Source organism: Haliotis rubra, unplaced genomic scaffold (assembly GCF_003918875.1).
Source record: "Haliotis rubra isolate DU_JTF1 unplaced genomic scaffold, ASM391887v1 Scf541, whole genome shotgun sequence".
In the NCBI taxonomy this organism is placed as follows: domain Eukaryota; kingdom Metazoa; phylum Mollusca; class Gastropoda; order Lepetellida; family Haliotidae; genus Haliotis; species Haliotis rubra.
In genome coordinates, this window is record NW_025767237.1 from 57096 (window position 1) to 70869 (window position 13774).

A 13774-nucleotide genomic window follows, 5' to 3' on the forward strand; every position below is an offset into this window, starting at 1 on the left:
GTCGCTGCGACGTCGACCACGACGTCGCTCACGACGTGTCGCCCATGATGTCGCCCACGACGTCGTTCACGACGTCGCCAACGACGTCGCCCGTTATTTTTGTAGCCAAAATATATTTTACAAAGCGCGACGTCGTCTTTTTTATGCGACGTCGTGGGCGACGTCGCCCACGACGTAGTTCTTTTTTTACGCGCCACGCGATGTCAATTATAGGACACCATAATTGGTCCACAGGCTGTCTCGTCAAAAGGGCAAAGTCCAAGGTCAAATGGGCAATTCGAAGAAATAAAACGTATGAAAAGCACAAATAGCTTTTTTATGTGCTTACATGAAATAACGTCATATTAATTATTTTTTGACAACGTATTAGAACTACAGTAAGTGGGTGGGTGGTTCTGTAGGTAGGTAAGTAAGCAGATGGACGGGGGAATTACGAAGGCCTTGATAGGTGTTTCAATTATGCTTTATTTGTTTCGAAGAATGGGCTCCCCATTCGATGTTGCCAACGCATATCTTGAACACATGTTATATCTGATTACACTTTTCTCAGTAAACAGTCAGAATAAAATCGCCGCTGTACACAGAGTAACGCTTACTTTGTGTGCTGGCGATTTGTGCCTGACTCGAGGTAGTGGGTTCGAATCCCGGATGGACTCAACAACCCAACAAAGTCTAGAATCTGTACTTAACTGAGAAAGTGTAACCCCAAAATATAATATGTGTTACATTTTACCACATTCTAAATGGCATTGTGTGTTCATAACGATTAGCTTGTATCTACAGATCAAAGCGCACGTAAAATATGCAATGTTCGGTTTACTGGTAGTGTAATAGAATTGCGCCCCTTGCGAGTATCGCTGCATCAAGCTCCATTGCAGCGCGGGACACCTTCGTTACCCACGCATTGCATGGTGAGTTCTTCATTTAATGAACTATCGCGGTGAGGAATTTGTATCCGCACCTGCGCACTACCAACTTCCTTCCTTTCGCCGAGGTGACTTTACCTCACCGAAACAAGAAGGGCCAAATGATACCACAGTAATTTATCGTGGAGAAGATTCATTTAGAGATCACCCAGCATGGCATTTCGTTTCCAGAAATTAATTTTAAATTTTCGACCAGGTTATAATGGAGCGAGGCTGTTAGACCCCAGTAAAGCTCAATCCGCAGTCGGCGCTGGTGCAGTGCAAGTTGCAAACTTGACGTCTTCTCAAAGTCATGGAAACGAAATTCAGCGGGCGAAGCCTTGGCCATATGAAACCAGGCGATATAATCAGTACTGGCAGTTTATTGATCACACCAGGAAGCGATTTAATGACAATTCGAAGGTGATCGTTGTTGATGGAAATGTAGCGACTGGAAAGTCGGAGTTTGCAGAAAAAACTTGCAACCGAATTCGACATGAAATATTTCCCCAGATCCCCTCGACAGCAGGATATATTTGTCCGATTCAGGGTGGATTACCGAGACCCTGAACGAGCGCCTGCCACCGGAGCCCGGAGTCTGGATATAGCAACGTTCCACATGCAGAACGTACACCCAACTACACTGAAAACTATTGGCAGAACCCAGCTGGCGATCTACAGACATCGATTTCTCAACTATGTCAATGCTCTAGAGCACTTGCTCAACACTGGTAAATACGGGCCATGGCCCATGTCAACTTATGTACAAGACACACTAGTCATGATTCTATAAATTTCAAAGTAGTTGTTAAGGATGCTGTTTCTCACTGTGGCAAAACTGCAGTTTATCAGTAGGATCTCATGCATCACTATATGTGCTATAGCAGAACCCCCAACACTGTGTAGACCATGGATTCCAGTCAAGCATCCTCTGTGATGATGAGAGTTACGTACACAATAGTCATGGCGATTTGATGCTTGAATTGGTCCCAAGATCCATTTGCTTGTCACAAGCAGTCCCTTTAGGGACTGGTTATTTATTACAGGAGGGAATCAAATAAAGGTCACTAGATGAAATACCAGTCACTAGTCAAGCTTGAGGAGGGTTATAATAAATAATACACAAATTTGGAACAGGTCATGGGAAGGGTCGTCCAAATATATGGCAAACATTAGAGGAAGGTAAATATTTTCAGTAGATTAGTGCATATCACACATACACTTGGACAAGTTATCATTCTCTCAGGGATCAAACCCTTCATGATTGCTAGTTCATGGTGTTTTGTTTGACAAGCATCTTACAATTCACATCTCCTATCTTGGACTTCTTCGGGGATTGTGTCATATTATTTGTATGTTCTTGCGGGTGCAAGTCTCACCAAAATCAGTCTCACTTTTGAATCTGGGTCACAAATGGCCTTCAGAAACCCTTGTTTGGCATAAGAGGCTACGAATAGGATCGGGTGGTCCCCAATGTTCTTGTGCCGCCTTTTTATCATGATTAGAATAAGGAGACTCCTGCTGTTGGGAATGGCTGCAGTTGATGCTGGATGTTTGACAGAGGAGTAGAACTGGGGGTGTACGAGGGGAAAGACTTTCGCCCGTAATCCTCTCTCTCTCTCCCGTCCCACCCTCCCCTTGGGGGATGAGTTTTAAAATGTTACTTTAATTAATTGTATCTGAACATACTGTAAGACATATCCTTCTTCTAAAAATGCCATTCAAAGAAAAGTTTCCTCATCGTTAAAATTTAGGGTGATATGGTGGTGTTGCTGTGCAGGAACATGTCCAACAATGAAAGCTTCAAGAAGTAGTTCTATTGTTCCAGGTCAAAGCGTGGTTATTGAGAGGGACCATGGAGTGACCTTGTGTTTGAGAACACATTGAGGAAACTTGGCTACATGACAGCAAATGGTGAAGCGAGACCACGGCTGACAATGCCATGTTGTATTTATTGAGCATCTGAAACATGTACTCATATGGTATGGTGGTTCAACTAACTGGAATCATGGCGGATGACATGTAGGTTTGAAATAGGGCCGATCAAATGAGAAGCTTGACTAAGTCTATTGTTCACGATACTGAAGACAATTGACATAAAAAGTAGACCAACTTATCTAAACTTGATACCCTTAAATCTAAAATAGACCAGCCCTGTGACTCAGATTTATGCAGTAAACACAACTCTAGATACAGCCAGACTGAAAACTTCTTGCACTTTCTATAAAACAGAACAAGTCATCATCCTTCAGAACACTAAAAGCTGAAATAGAATTAAAATGATTACTTATACAAAGTCTTAAATCACAGAAATCGACTAGCCGTTCTCTTTATATTAATGTAATGTTTTGACATGCAACAATCCACCTCTGGATATCAACACCAAATAGCTTACAGAGACACCCACAAAATGTTATAATGTAATTTGCAAACCTTTGTTGCAAAATACACATGTGAAAGCACTTCTCTCTGACATTTGCGGCTTGGTCATCAAGTGTGCATAGATTCCCTCTCCACGATCCAGCATCATTCCATGCAGTGTTACTGAATAGTCCCAGTGATGTTGAGAGTTTTCAGAATTTACCATGGAAAATAGTTCCATCAGTAAACAAGCATGCATTTGGAATTAAACAATATGTAATGCAACATGTTATATTTGGGATTACACTTTCTCAGAGAAGTACAGATTCTAGTACTTATTTTAGGTTGAGTCCCATCCAGGATTTGAACCCACACTCTCAGAGTCAGGCACCTAATCGCCAGCACCACTCTCCTACCCTTGCGGCAAGCCAGCATAGTACCTCCGCCACATGCCAGAAAGATGTGACGATTCGTCACATCTTGCACCGTCCATTCAATATAATCTACATATTTATTAACTCTTTTATTTTTGACGAGTCTACACATCTAATTAAACATCTTTGATAGAATAGTTTACTTTCACTGAGAAAATATCCTAAAACATGTAACACTATATCGATTTGCGTAGCGATCCTTTGTTTACATAGGTTGTACGGCTCCCCGTGCTGTCCTTGAAGCCAACAGAGAGCAAACGATGCAGCCAGTTTGATATCTAAATATGTACTGTCATAAATCTTACTGTCGCAGTTGTGGAAGAATATACATGTAACAATGTAATACATTGTGAAGAGCGCGCCGAAAAGCTTACGGAAGGCCAGTCTCTACTTATTATGAATATGCGTGTTTGTTTACAAACAAGAGAAAAGTCCAGTCACGTAATATGCAAATTAGCCTGTGGCAGTGATGTTATGCTAAGTCATCCCTGCGCGCGGGGTGTGCGCCAGCACACAAAGTTAGCCATCTAACCCACTCTGCCACAGTGGTTTCAACAGAAGTGGAAGTTGGACGACTGGTAGTCTAAATAACAGACTTTATGTACTTCTCTAACAAGTGAAATCTGTGTGGTTCCCACGGTTGAAAGCTGTGAGTACACAATGACATTTCGAAAGTGGTCAAATGTACTGGAATCTGTACTTTACTGAGAAAGTATAATCACAAACATAACATGTGTGACCACTTTCTAAATAGCATTGTGTATATAATGTGTCATACAGTTGTATGTTGACAAGACGAGGGATGTCTTCACTCACCCATTGTCAGCCAGGTTTTATGCATGTGTGTCCAGGCTACAGATACTATCAGCAGTGGCGAGACAACACGATATGTGAACTATGGAAACCACATCTAGTGCTGTACCTGGACGCTCCGGTCAGTGAGGTCCAACAACGCATCAACAAACGTGGGCAGGTATGTACACGACACAGTTGACACAGTTAACGGGGACAGTAATGTTGAGTTATGTCCCTTTGTCCAACATGCTTGTGTGATGACTACAAATCTGAACTTGGGCTGGTTTTGTATCTTCAGCACCATGTAAACATCTGTAAACCAGTATGCTCTGTGTTAAGCAGAGACTTGTTAACTTAAATTTGGGAATTCAATATAACAAAACATTTTCAGAAAGCCATTGAGCCCAAATTCAGTTTTACTTTCTACACCAATCCCCTAACTTCATATTATGCCTTTTAAAAGCCACACATCTCCCCACTATGGGTAGCATTTATTCAATGCCCATTTTCTTGTCCATCTTCACCCAGTGTGAAAACTCAGTTATACATGTAAATCCATAAACATGATAAACACAAAACTTATATACTTACATCAACTCTTGGAGATACAAGATTTTAAATCATCTGTTATGTATGATTAGTAGTAATGGTAGTCACATGTTGGTCACATGTTGGTCACCTTGTCTTTGCAGCCGTCCGGTGAAGGGAAAGTTGTGACAGAAAAAGTACCTGCAGACTGTTCAGAGCAGCTTACAAGAAGATTGTCCTCCCATATTACAGGTAAGTCTTCCTCCACATAGAAACATGCTTACAAGAAGATTGTAAGTCTTCCTCCACATACAGAAACATACTTACCTCCCACATTACAGGTAAGTCTTCCTCCACATAGAAACATACTTACAAGAAGATTGTCCTCCCACATTACAGGTAAGTCTTCCTCCACATAGAAACATGCTTACAAGAAGATTGTCCTCCCACATTACAGGTAAGTCTTCCTCCACATAGAAACATACTTACAAGAAGATTGTCCTCCCATATTACAGGTAGATTGTCCTCTTCCTCCACTAGAAACATATTGAAACATAGAAACATACTTACAAGAAGATTGTCCTCCCATATTACAGGTAAGTCTTCCTCCACATAGAAACATACTTACAAGAAGATTGTCCTCCCATATTACAGGTAAGTCTTCCTCCACATAGAAACATGCTTACAAGAAGATTGTCCTCCCATATTACAGGTAAGTCTTCCTCCACACATAGAAACATGCTTACAAGACGATTGTCCTCCCACATTACAGGTAAGTCTTCCTCCACATAGAAACATGCTTACAAGAAGATTGTCCCCACATTACAGGTAAGTCTTCCTCCTACATAGAAACATACTTACAAGAAGATTGTCCTCCCATATTACAGGTAAGTCTTCCTCTACATAGAAACATGCTTACAAGAAGATTGTCCTCCCATATTACAGGTAAGTCTTCCTCCACATAGAAACATGCTTACAAGACGATTGTCCCCCACATTACAGGTAAGTCTTCCTCCACATAGAAACATGCTTACAAGAAGATTGTCCTCCCACATTACAGGTAAGTACAAGAAGATTGTCCTCCCATATTACAGGTCCTCCACATAGAAACATACTTACAAGAAGATTGTCCTCCCATATTACAAGTAAGTCTTCCTCCACATAGAAACATACTCACACTCTTCTCTCTCACTCACTCACTCACAATCACACATGGACACTCACTCACTCACCCACATACTCACTCTCTCACACACTCACTCACACACTCACTCATTCACTCGCTCACAATCACACATGCACACTCACTCACTCACCCACATACTCTCTCAGGGTTAGGGTAACCATGGTAACAGAATGTGATGCAGAAGATTCATGAAACTCTTGGTTTGGCATCTGTGTGTCTGTCAAGCTATTTATAGCCTCCAGCGTTACATGCTCCAGACATCCAGGAACTGACGCATTGTGGGAGATAATCTATCATTTTACAGCTTGAAATGTTCTGATTAACTAAAGATGTTGTCTGCTTCTCCTTTGCAGCAAGTACTCCATGGTTCTGAACTATGATGTCACAGACCTGCCGGACTGGGAGATAGTAAGTAGGCAGTACTAGACATGGAATATAAGGCCTGACTTAGTTAGAATCTTGGAAATAGGAAATAGACTAGGAAATAGTGTGTTCCACAGGAGATATTGCTTGTGTGAGATCAAACGATATTTCCCTGGAGATATCATTTTAACAGTAGATTTTGTACAATGCCCTGACAATGCTATGACATCATGAACTTGATGACATCAAATGCTATGACATCACTGCACTGTAAGTCTAATGGAAGTACTGTGTTCAGAGATGTACATTTTTCATTTAAAACTAATGAAGAATGATTTTTGATTATAAATAGAATCTCACCCCCATGTCTTCTGATATCAAATATATCAACACTCGTTAATAAAAGTAAAAATATCCTCGGCAAGTCTCGGATATTTGTAACTTTATCAACTCGTGGTGATATATTTTATATCAAATGACACTCGGGTGAGATTCTCTATGTATTAATTTCTAGACATGTATTATAACTTGATATTAAGCCTCACTTGGTTCTTTTAAACACCAGAAGGTATTGATATGTTAAACATTGGCGAGATGTATAAGAAATTCTATTTGTAATTTTGTTCATTTGATGCAAAGATTTTTTACTTTTTGACAAATTCACTCTGTCCTTGTAGATCGTGGAGGAGCTCGAGAGCCTTGACCTTGACACACAAACTCTTGAGAATGAAGAACGGTTCCAGGATTGGATGAAGACACGCGAGGATGATTGGAACCATTACCGATGCCTGTAAGTATAACAACACTGTATGTAGACTTGCTGCAGTGACTAATGTGAAGAGTGATGTGTCTTGTTGCTTGTTGTGAGTCAACCTGACACATCTGGGGCAGCACACCAACAGAAGAAAAGTAGAAATTACTTGAAACACCATTTTACATAGAACTAGTGCTGGATCTAGGAAGTGTACTGAGTACCTATCAGTTTATTAGCTGCTCATATATGGAGGATAACATAGGACTAAATGCTTATGGTTCAAACATTATCCAGAGTCCTGGTTCCCGGTCTGAGGAGATATGGTGTCAGAAGGATCAATATGAATTGTAATGTACTGTTATCAAGTTACCTGAGCATCAATAGCTTTGTTGACTGAGGTTTTTAGAGTTTGTTTAATTGGCTGTTTGTCCTATGATGGTGAATTATACTATCTCAACTTGAAAACTAATATTTTTCCTTATCCTGACTCATGCTTAATTGCTTGTCTCTTTCTTCTTGCGAATGATAGTGAAACATTTGGCAGGAAAATGCGTGACATGATCAGACATGCCCCTCACTCTCTCCTTCTTCGCCCTTGAGGACGGTTGTGAGAACACTGTTAATTTTTAGGCCTTGCTACTAAATTAGCTGTATGCGGTTTTAGGATTGATATACCGACAATATGGTTTGAAATTTTGTCAAAATTATCTGTATTTGTTCACGTTGTTGACATGTGTTTTCATCGTGATTACATTTGATGAAAACAATAAGTCCTAATTGTACTTCTCCATGTTCTTCCAGCTTTTGCTGTCAACTTTGTCAGCATTTATCTGAATTTGAATTTAATAACTATGTATTTTCCAGGGCGTGTTTAGGCGTGCCAAGGACAGGAGTAGACGACTTTCACAAGTCATGTGTAAACCAAATGATTGCGTTGATAACCGTTTGTTGTTGCCTACTGACATTCACCATTCTAGTGGTTTACCGGCTGCGTCTACGGAGCAGATCACTGTGTCTGATGGCAGCTCCGGCTCCAAGAAGAGGTCGTCCACATCAACTATAACCTCATCGCAGTCGAAGAAGACGAGGGCATCGTCTTCTCAGAAGAAGAAGTCATCTGCTAACAAGACTCCGGCGAAGTCTTCACATGGGGCAGCGTTTAAGACGAGGTCTTTTACTACAGAGATCATCCCAGCAGATGGAGTAGAAGTTATGACGAGCCACCCACCCTCATCCCTGAAGTGCCAGTGAGGAAGAAGACGAGGTCTTCATCTACAGTAACAGCAGCAGTCATCTCAACGCAGTCAGACGTTTTATCAACGCAGACATCAGATAGAGATGGCAGTTCGTCACATGTGAAGCAGTCCTTGGGAGAAGCCTCGGTACTCTCAGATGCGTCGTCCGCAGTGCAGCAGCAGCAGCAGTAGTCTTTGCAGACCTTCAACCCCAGCAGTTTACACAGCAGATGTTGGACCAGATGGAACGGAGGTTCGCACAGGAGAAAGCAGCGACAGAGGCCCCATTTACATCGAGCCTGCGCGAAGGTCAAGCAGCCTGCAGATCACATCCCACCGATGACAGCAGCCTGCGCGAAGGAGGAAGCCTGCGCAAAGAAGGAAGCCTGCGCGAATGATCGCACACTCTACGACGTACTAGGACACCTTCACCGAAGGAGCCTTCGCGAATGTTTTCGAGGAATGTTTTCAAATATGTACATATCTATATCTCTCAAACAAAACGCTTTCTCAGTTAACATCTGTTGTACATATCCTAGCCTATGTCTGTCACTTGTGTACTTTGTTGTAAGATGAATTGTGTAATTATCTGGAGAGGGCTTTTCTAAGTTGGATAACTTGTGCCCAATCCTTTTCTTGAATGAATGAAATATGTTTAAAACAAAAAAAACAAAAATAAGGAACAGAACCAGACGTTCACCGGAGTATCGCAGATCATCCTTCTCTGATATGGACAGCCATCAGGAGCCTTCGCGAAGGCACCATAGAAGAGAATCTACACCTTCGCGAAGGCACAGAGATACATCTCAAGACTCCAAGGAGGATCCTTTTCCGAATTCGTCGCCTTCGCGCAGGTCTCCACGAAGGTCTCCATGCAGGTCTCTACACAGGTCTCCACGAAGGTCTCCACGCCAGATCTCCATGCAGGAAAGAGACAGAATGGCAACCATCTCCAGAACTAGAAGCCTCTAAATCCAAAGATGATGGGGGAATCGTATTTTCCGATCCAGAAATTAAATCTTGGATGGCAAATGGACTAGAACTCACATCACCTTCTAAAGAGGATAATGAAGCGTTTACGTACAGGATGTCTAACGAGGACTTCGATACACTTACTCTTCCACCCATCGATCCTGTCGCAGATGTACCAGGAAACCTCAGCACAGCCTTCAGGATAGCAACGAAGTTTCAGAGTCAGAGCGTCCCACCATTCAACGCTAAGAAGTTCTCTCTTCACCAAATGGAACCCTTCACGAAGGCCCCAGAGATAGATGGGAATTACAAGATCATCAACGACTCCCCCGAGCCAGGACTTACAAAGTGGAAGATAAGAAGTTGGCACAACTAGACACAACTACCAGACGTACGTTCTTTGGCCTAGCCAGGTGAAGAGAAACCCTCATTGCGAAGTTTAGGACCTCGACCTCGGAAGAAGATAGAATGATCTACTCGGCATTACTAACTCAGAAGAACGATCATCAGGTCATGTCCGAACATCTGGCATCTACATCAGCAGGACTGACACTATTAAGAAGACAAGGATTACTATCTTCCTGTACGTGGAGTGAACGCTTCACCAAGTCACTATACAGAGCTCCGTGGTCAGCACCATTTATCTTCGCAGGGGAAATTGAGGACATGGCCAAGGAAGTAACGAAAGAGTCAAGAGAGGTAATGATGATCAAGTCCATCGACACACTGGAGTGTTATCCGTCAGACCTCGTAACGCTACTCTGGCAAGTCGAAGTTTACAGGAATACAAAGAGCCAGGGAAAAGAAATACGGCAGTTCCAGAGGAGGCAAGGATTCTTTTCGTCGCCCAACCGGAGCTCCCAGAGGTAACCCCGGAAGAGGCAGGGCATCCAGAGGTGCCAGGAACTTTAACGCTGAAGGACGGGTTCGGAACGACTGGAGTCTTCCGTCCCCAGCCGTTCCCATACAACCTTCAACAGTGGGTGGACGTCTACAATGCTACTGGAAGAATTGGGGAATTCTTCAGGATGACTACGTATCCCAGATCCTACGCAGAGGATACAAGATACAACTACAAGCAGTACCACCATTGACAAGCAACTCTCTGGCCCACAACTATGCTGCCGACCAGAGGGAGAACCTACTCCACGCCATCACAACTCTACTCGAGAAGGAGGCGATCGAAGAAATAAAACAGGAGTTCGTCACACCCGGTTTTTACTCCCCAATCTTCTTAGTACCAAAGAAAAATTCCAAGGAAAAGTCCGACTTATATACAACATGAGGAAATTCAATCAAGATTATCTACCCAGCCACGCAAAGTTCAGAATGATACATCTGCCTCAACTGCGACAACTCGTACGTCCATTAGACTACCTCGCCAGCATAGATCTACAGGATGGCGTATCTTCACATCCCGATACATCCGGACTCAAGGAAATACCTACGATTCCTCTTCAACGGACGTCACTTCCATTGGAAGGTGCTACCATTTGGAATATCGTCGGCCCCCTGGTTGTTTACTCAAGTGACAAAGCCAATCATCACTTATCTACATCATCGAGGTCTACGCAGTGCGTTTTACCTGGACGACGGGATTCAAGCTCATCAAGATCCCAGTCAACTCAGACTGCAACTAGACTTCACAATCAGGCTACTCACACAACTAGGATGGCTAGTAAATCTCCTCAAATCGGAACTAGAACCCACACAGGATCTGCAATTACTAGGAATACGGTTCATCACATCGCTGAATCGCATAGTCATCCCAGAGGAGCGTTGGTTCAAGATACAACAAATGATATCTCAAGCACTACTTTCTCCGTTACCACTACGAAGTCACTTCTCCATTGATGCGGAATCAAATCATGGAGTAGTGTAAATCCACTGTTACTGTCAGGAGAAGCGGTTCCGGAAATCTGACAAGTTGTGGTCCCCCAAACTCATCAGAGGAAGCTGGAAGGAAGGATCAGCATAGTACTATAAGAAGTTCCCTCAGGGGGGTATGCAGGGTGTAAATCAGCATGGAATCCAGAGTGGCTTGACCCACCACAGTTTCTGGTGGATTCTACAAGCAATTAAGCATGAGTCAGGATAAGGAAAAATATGTAATTTCTTTATTAAAATTGATATTTTATACTTATCCTGACTCATGAGGTAAACCCTCCCAACCTCCCCTCATGGCACTCTGGATTCCCTCTAAACCAGGTGTCGGGCGCTTATTCAGGAGAGAGTGAGGGGCATGTCTGATCATGTGACGCATTTTCCTGCCAAAAGAGTCACAAGGGTGATAACACTGGGTGAGTGATTTTACGTCCGCTTTTTTTAAGGGAGCTTCAAAAGGGGATTCAAATGTTTCACTATCATTCGCAAGAAGAAAGAGACAAGCAATTAAGCATGAGTCAGGATAAGTATAAAATATCAATTTTAATCAAAAAATTACATGTCTCCATGTTCTATGAAGTACTTTGACCTGTTCACTGCCAAGTTGTGGGTTCCAGTTCCTCATCCACTGGGTGGTCGTTGTGGTCTGTAATTTTATTCAGCAAGGTGTCAACATTTCTGATGCCTTCTTCTTTCAGTCTAGTGTTTTCGACGTGAAGTATGACAATACCTGCTTTGTTCCAGGATGTCGTCCAAGTGGCAGATCGAGAACCTGTTCCAGATACCGGCACCGTGGGATGCACCCGAGATGATGGTCAGCGGTGACGACTTGAGGGAGTTTATCCTGCTGGTTGATAGTGTATGTATAGCACAATGTATTGTATGGGACTGGCGCCACAGTGACATTGAGGGAGTATATCCTGCTGGTTGATAGTGTATGTATAGCACAATGTATTGTATGGGACTGGCGCCACAGTGACATTGAGGGAGTTTATCCTGCTGGTTGATAGTGTATGTATAGCACAATGTATTGTATGGGACTGGCGCCACAGTGACATTGAGGGAGTTTATCCTGCTGGTTGATAGTGTATGTATAGCACAATGTATTGTATGGGACTGGCGCCACAGTGACATTGGAGGGAGTTTATCCAATGTATTGTATGGGACTGGCGCATACAGTGGCATTGGCATTGAGGGAGTTTATCCTGCTGATTGATAGTGTATGTATAGCACAATGTATTGTATGGGACTGGCGCCACAGTGACATTTGGATCAAGATTAGCTTATGAGCCCTCAAGACAAGTATCTTGCAGGAGACGCCTGAAGATGCGGGTTAGAATTGGTCTTCAGCAACCCATGCTTGTCGTAAGAAGCAACTAACATGATCGGGTGGTCAGGGTCGCTGACTTGGTTGACACATGTCATTGTATCTCAATTGTGTAGATTGATGCTCATGTTGTTGATCAATGGATTGCTTCAGATTCAGTTATTTGCAGACCACTGCCATATAGCTGGAATATTGCTGAGTGCAGCAGCATCAATAACAAACCAACTAACTAGTGCTGCAGGAAGCTTTTTAATAATGTGTACACAACATAGTTTGAAAACTAGAAGTTTTTCAATGGGGACATCATTTAACAAGACTCTTAATTAGCTTTTCAGTTGGTTTAAAAAGTAAACAGAACACAGAATTGCTGTGTGAGCTACAGCCGACCAGAGTGTTTTGGTAGAATTTGTCAGTCATTGATATTTTATTTTTGCAGATTCCGGATTTGAAGTATGCCCCAGGATACAACCCAGACAAAGCGAACGTACTATTTAAGTTCTGAGCATTATATCCATGGCTGTTCATTCATGTATATTGAGAAGAGTAATAAACTTTCAAGTCAAGGTTATTACAATGTTGACTCTCTGGTTAACAAGTGATGAACATCTTAAGAGGAAGATGATGGTGTCTCTGGATTCTCTAAGTAAATTCTCTGTAGTCAAAAGAAGCGACATTCTGGGAATCATTGAGGATGAGGCTCAGATGGTTGTTCTGTTATCGAGCTTCTCCTGCCATCGTCATAGTGCTGTGTGTTAAATGGTTGAAATAAAGGATGGAAGAAGTTACCTGCTGTAGTTTGTGTTTTCTTGTGTTTATGTCAAACCTCACTAGGAGTGGCTCATTTGTCTACCAGAGTTGCATATTGCAGTCCTGATAATCGTGATTCCCATGATAATTGTTAGCACACTGTATTATAACTGAAATACTCCCACATCAAGCTGACACACCAGTATATCACTGAAATACTCCCACATCAAGCTAACAAACAAGGATATAACTGAAATACTCCCACATCAAGCTGACACACCAG

At 42.5% G+C, this 13774-nt stretch overlaps 2 protein-coding genes across 2 annotated transcripts; both read left to right on the forward strand.

Annotated features, from left to right (window-relative positions):
- Positions 1–946: 946 nt before the first annotated feature.
- On the forward strand, positions 947–4709 carry LOC124253470 (NADH dehydrogenase [ubiquinone] 1 alpha subcomplex subunit 10, mitochondrial-like). The gene is given in 4 exon segments (XM_046687254.1): positions 947–1376; positions 1378–1668; positions 2783–2819; positions 4552–4709. Coding segments are annotated over 4 exon segments (768 nt in total). The 5' UTR covers positions 947–1079; the 3' UTR covers positions 4695–4709.
- Positions 4710–5940: 1231 nt separating this feature from the next.
- LOC124253496 (NADH dehydrogenase [ubiquinone] 1 alpha subcomplex subunit 10, mitochondrial-like) lies at positions 5941–13529 on the forward strand. Its single transcript, XM_046687294.1, has 5 exons — positions 5941–5968; positions 6563–6617; positions 7250–7362; positions 12162–12276; positions 13181–13529. The coding sequence occupies exons 2-5, from the start codon at positions 6573–6575 to the stop codon at positions 13244–13246; spliced, it is 339 nt and encodes a 112-aa protein (XP_046543250.1). The 5' UTR covers positions 5941–5968; positions 6563–6572; the 3' UTR covers positions 13247–13529.
- Positions 13530–13774: the final 245 nt, after the last annotated feature.

Bases quoted from the DNA above. Each gene is read 5' to 3' on its own strand.
- LOC124253496 (XM_046687294.1), top strand. From the start codon at position 6,573: ATGGTTCTGAACTATGATGTCACAGACCTGCCGGACTGGGAGATA. The intron at 6,618-7,249 runs GTAAGTAGGCAG...CTGTCCTTGTAG, and splicing joins ACCTGCCGGACTGGGAGATA to ATCGTGGAGGAGCTCGAGAG. The intron at 12,277-13,180 runs GTATGTATAGCA...TTATTTTTGCAG, and splicing joins TTATCCTGCTGGTTGATAGT to ATTCCGGATTTGAAGTATGC.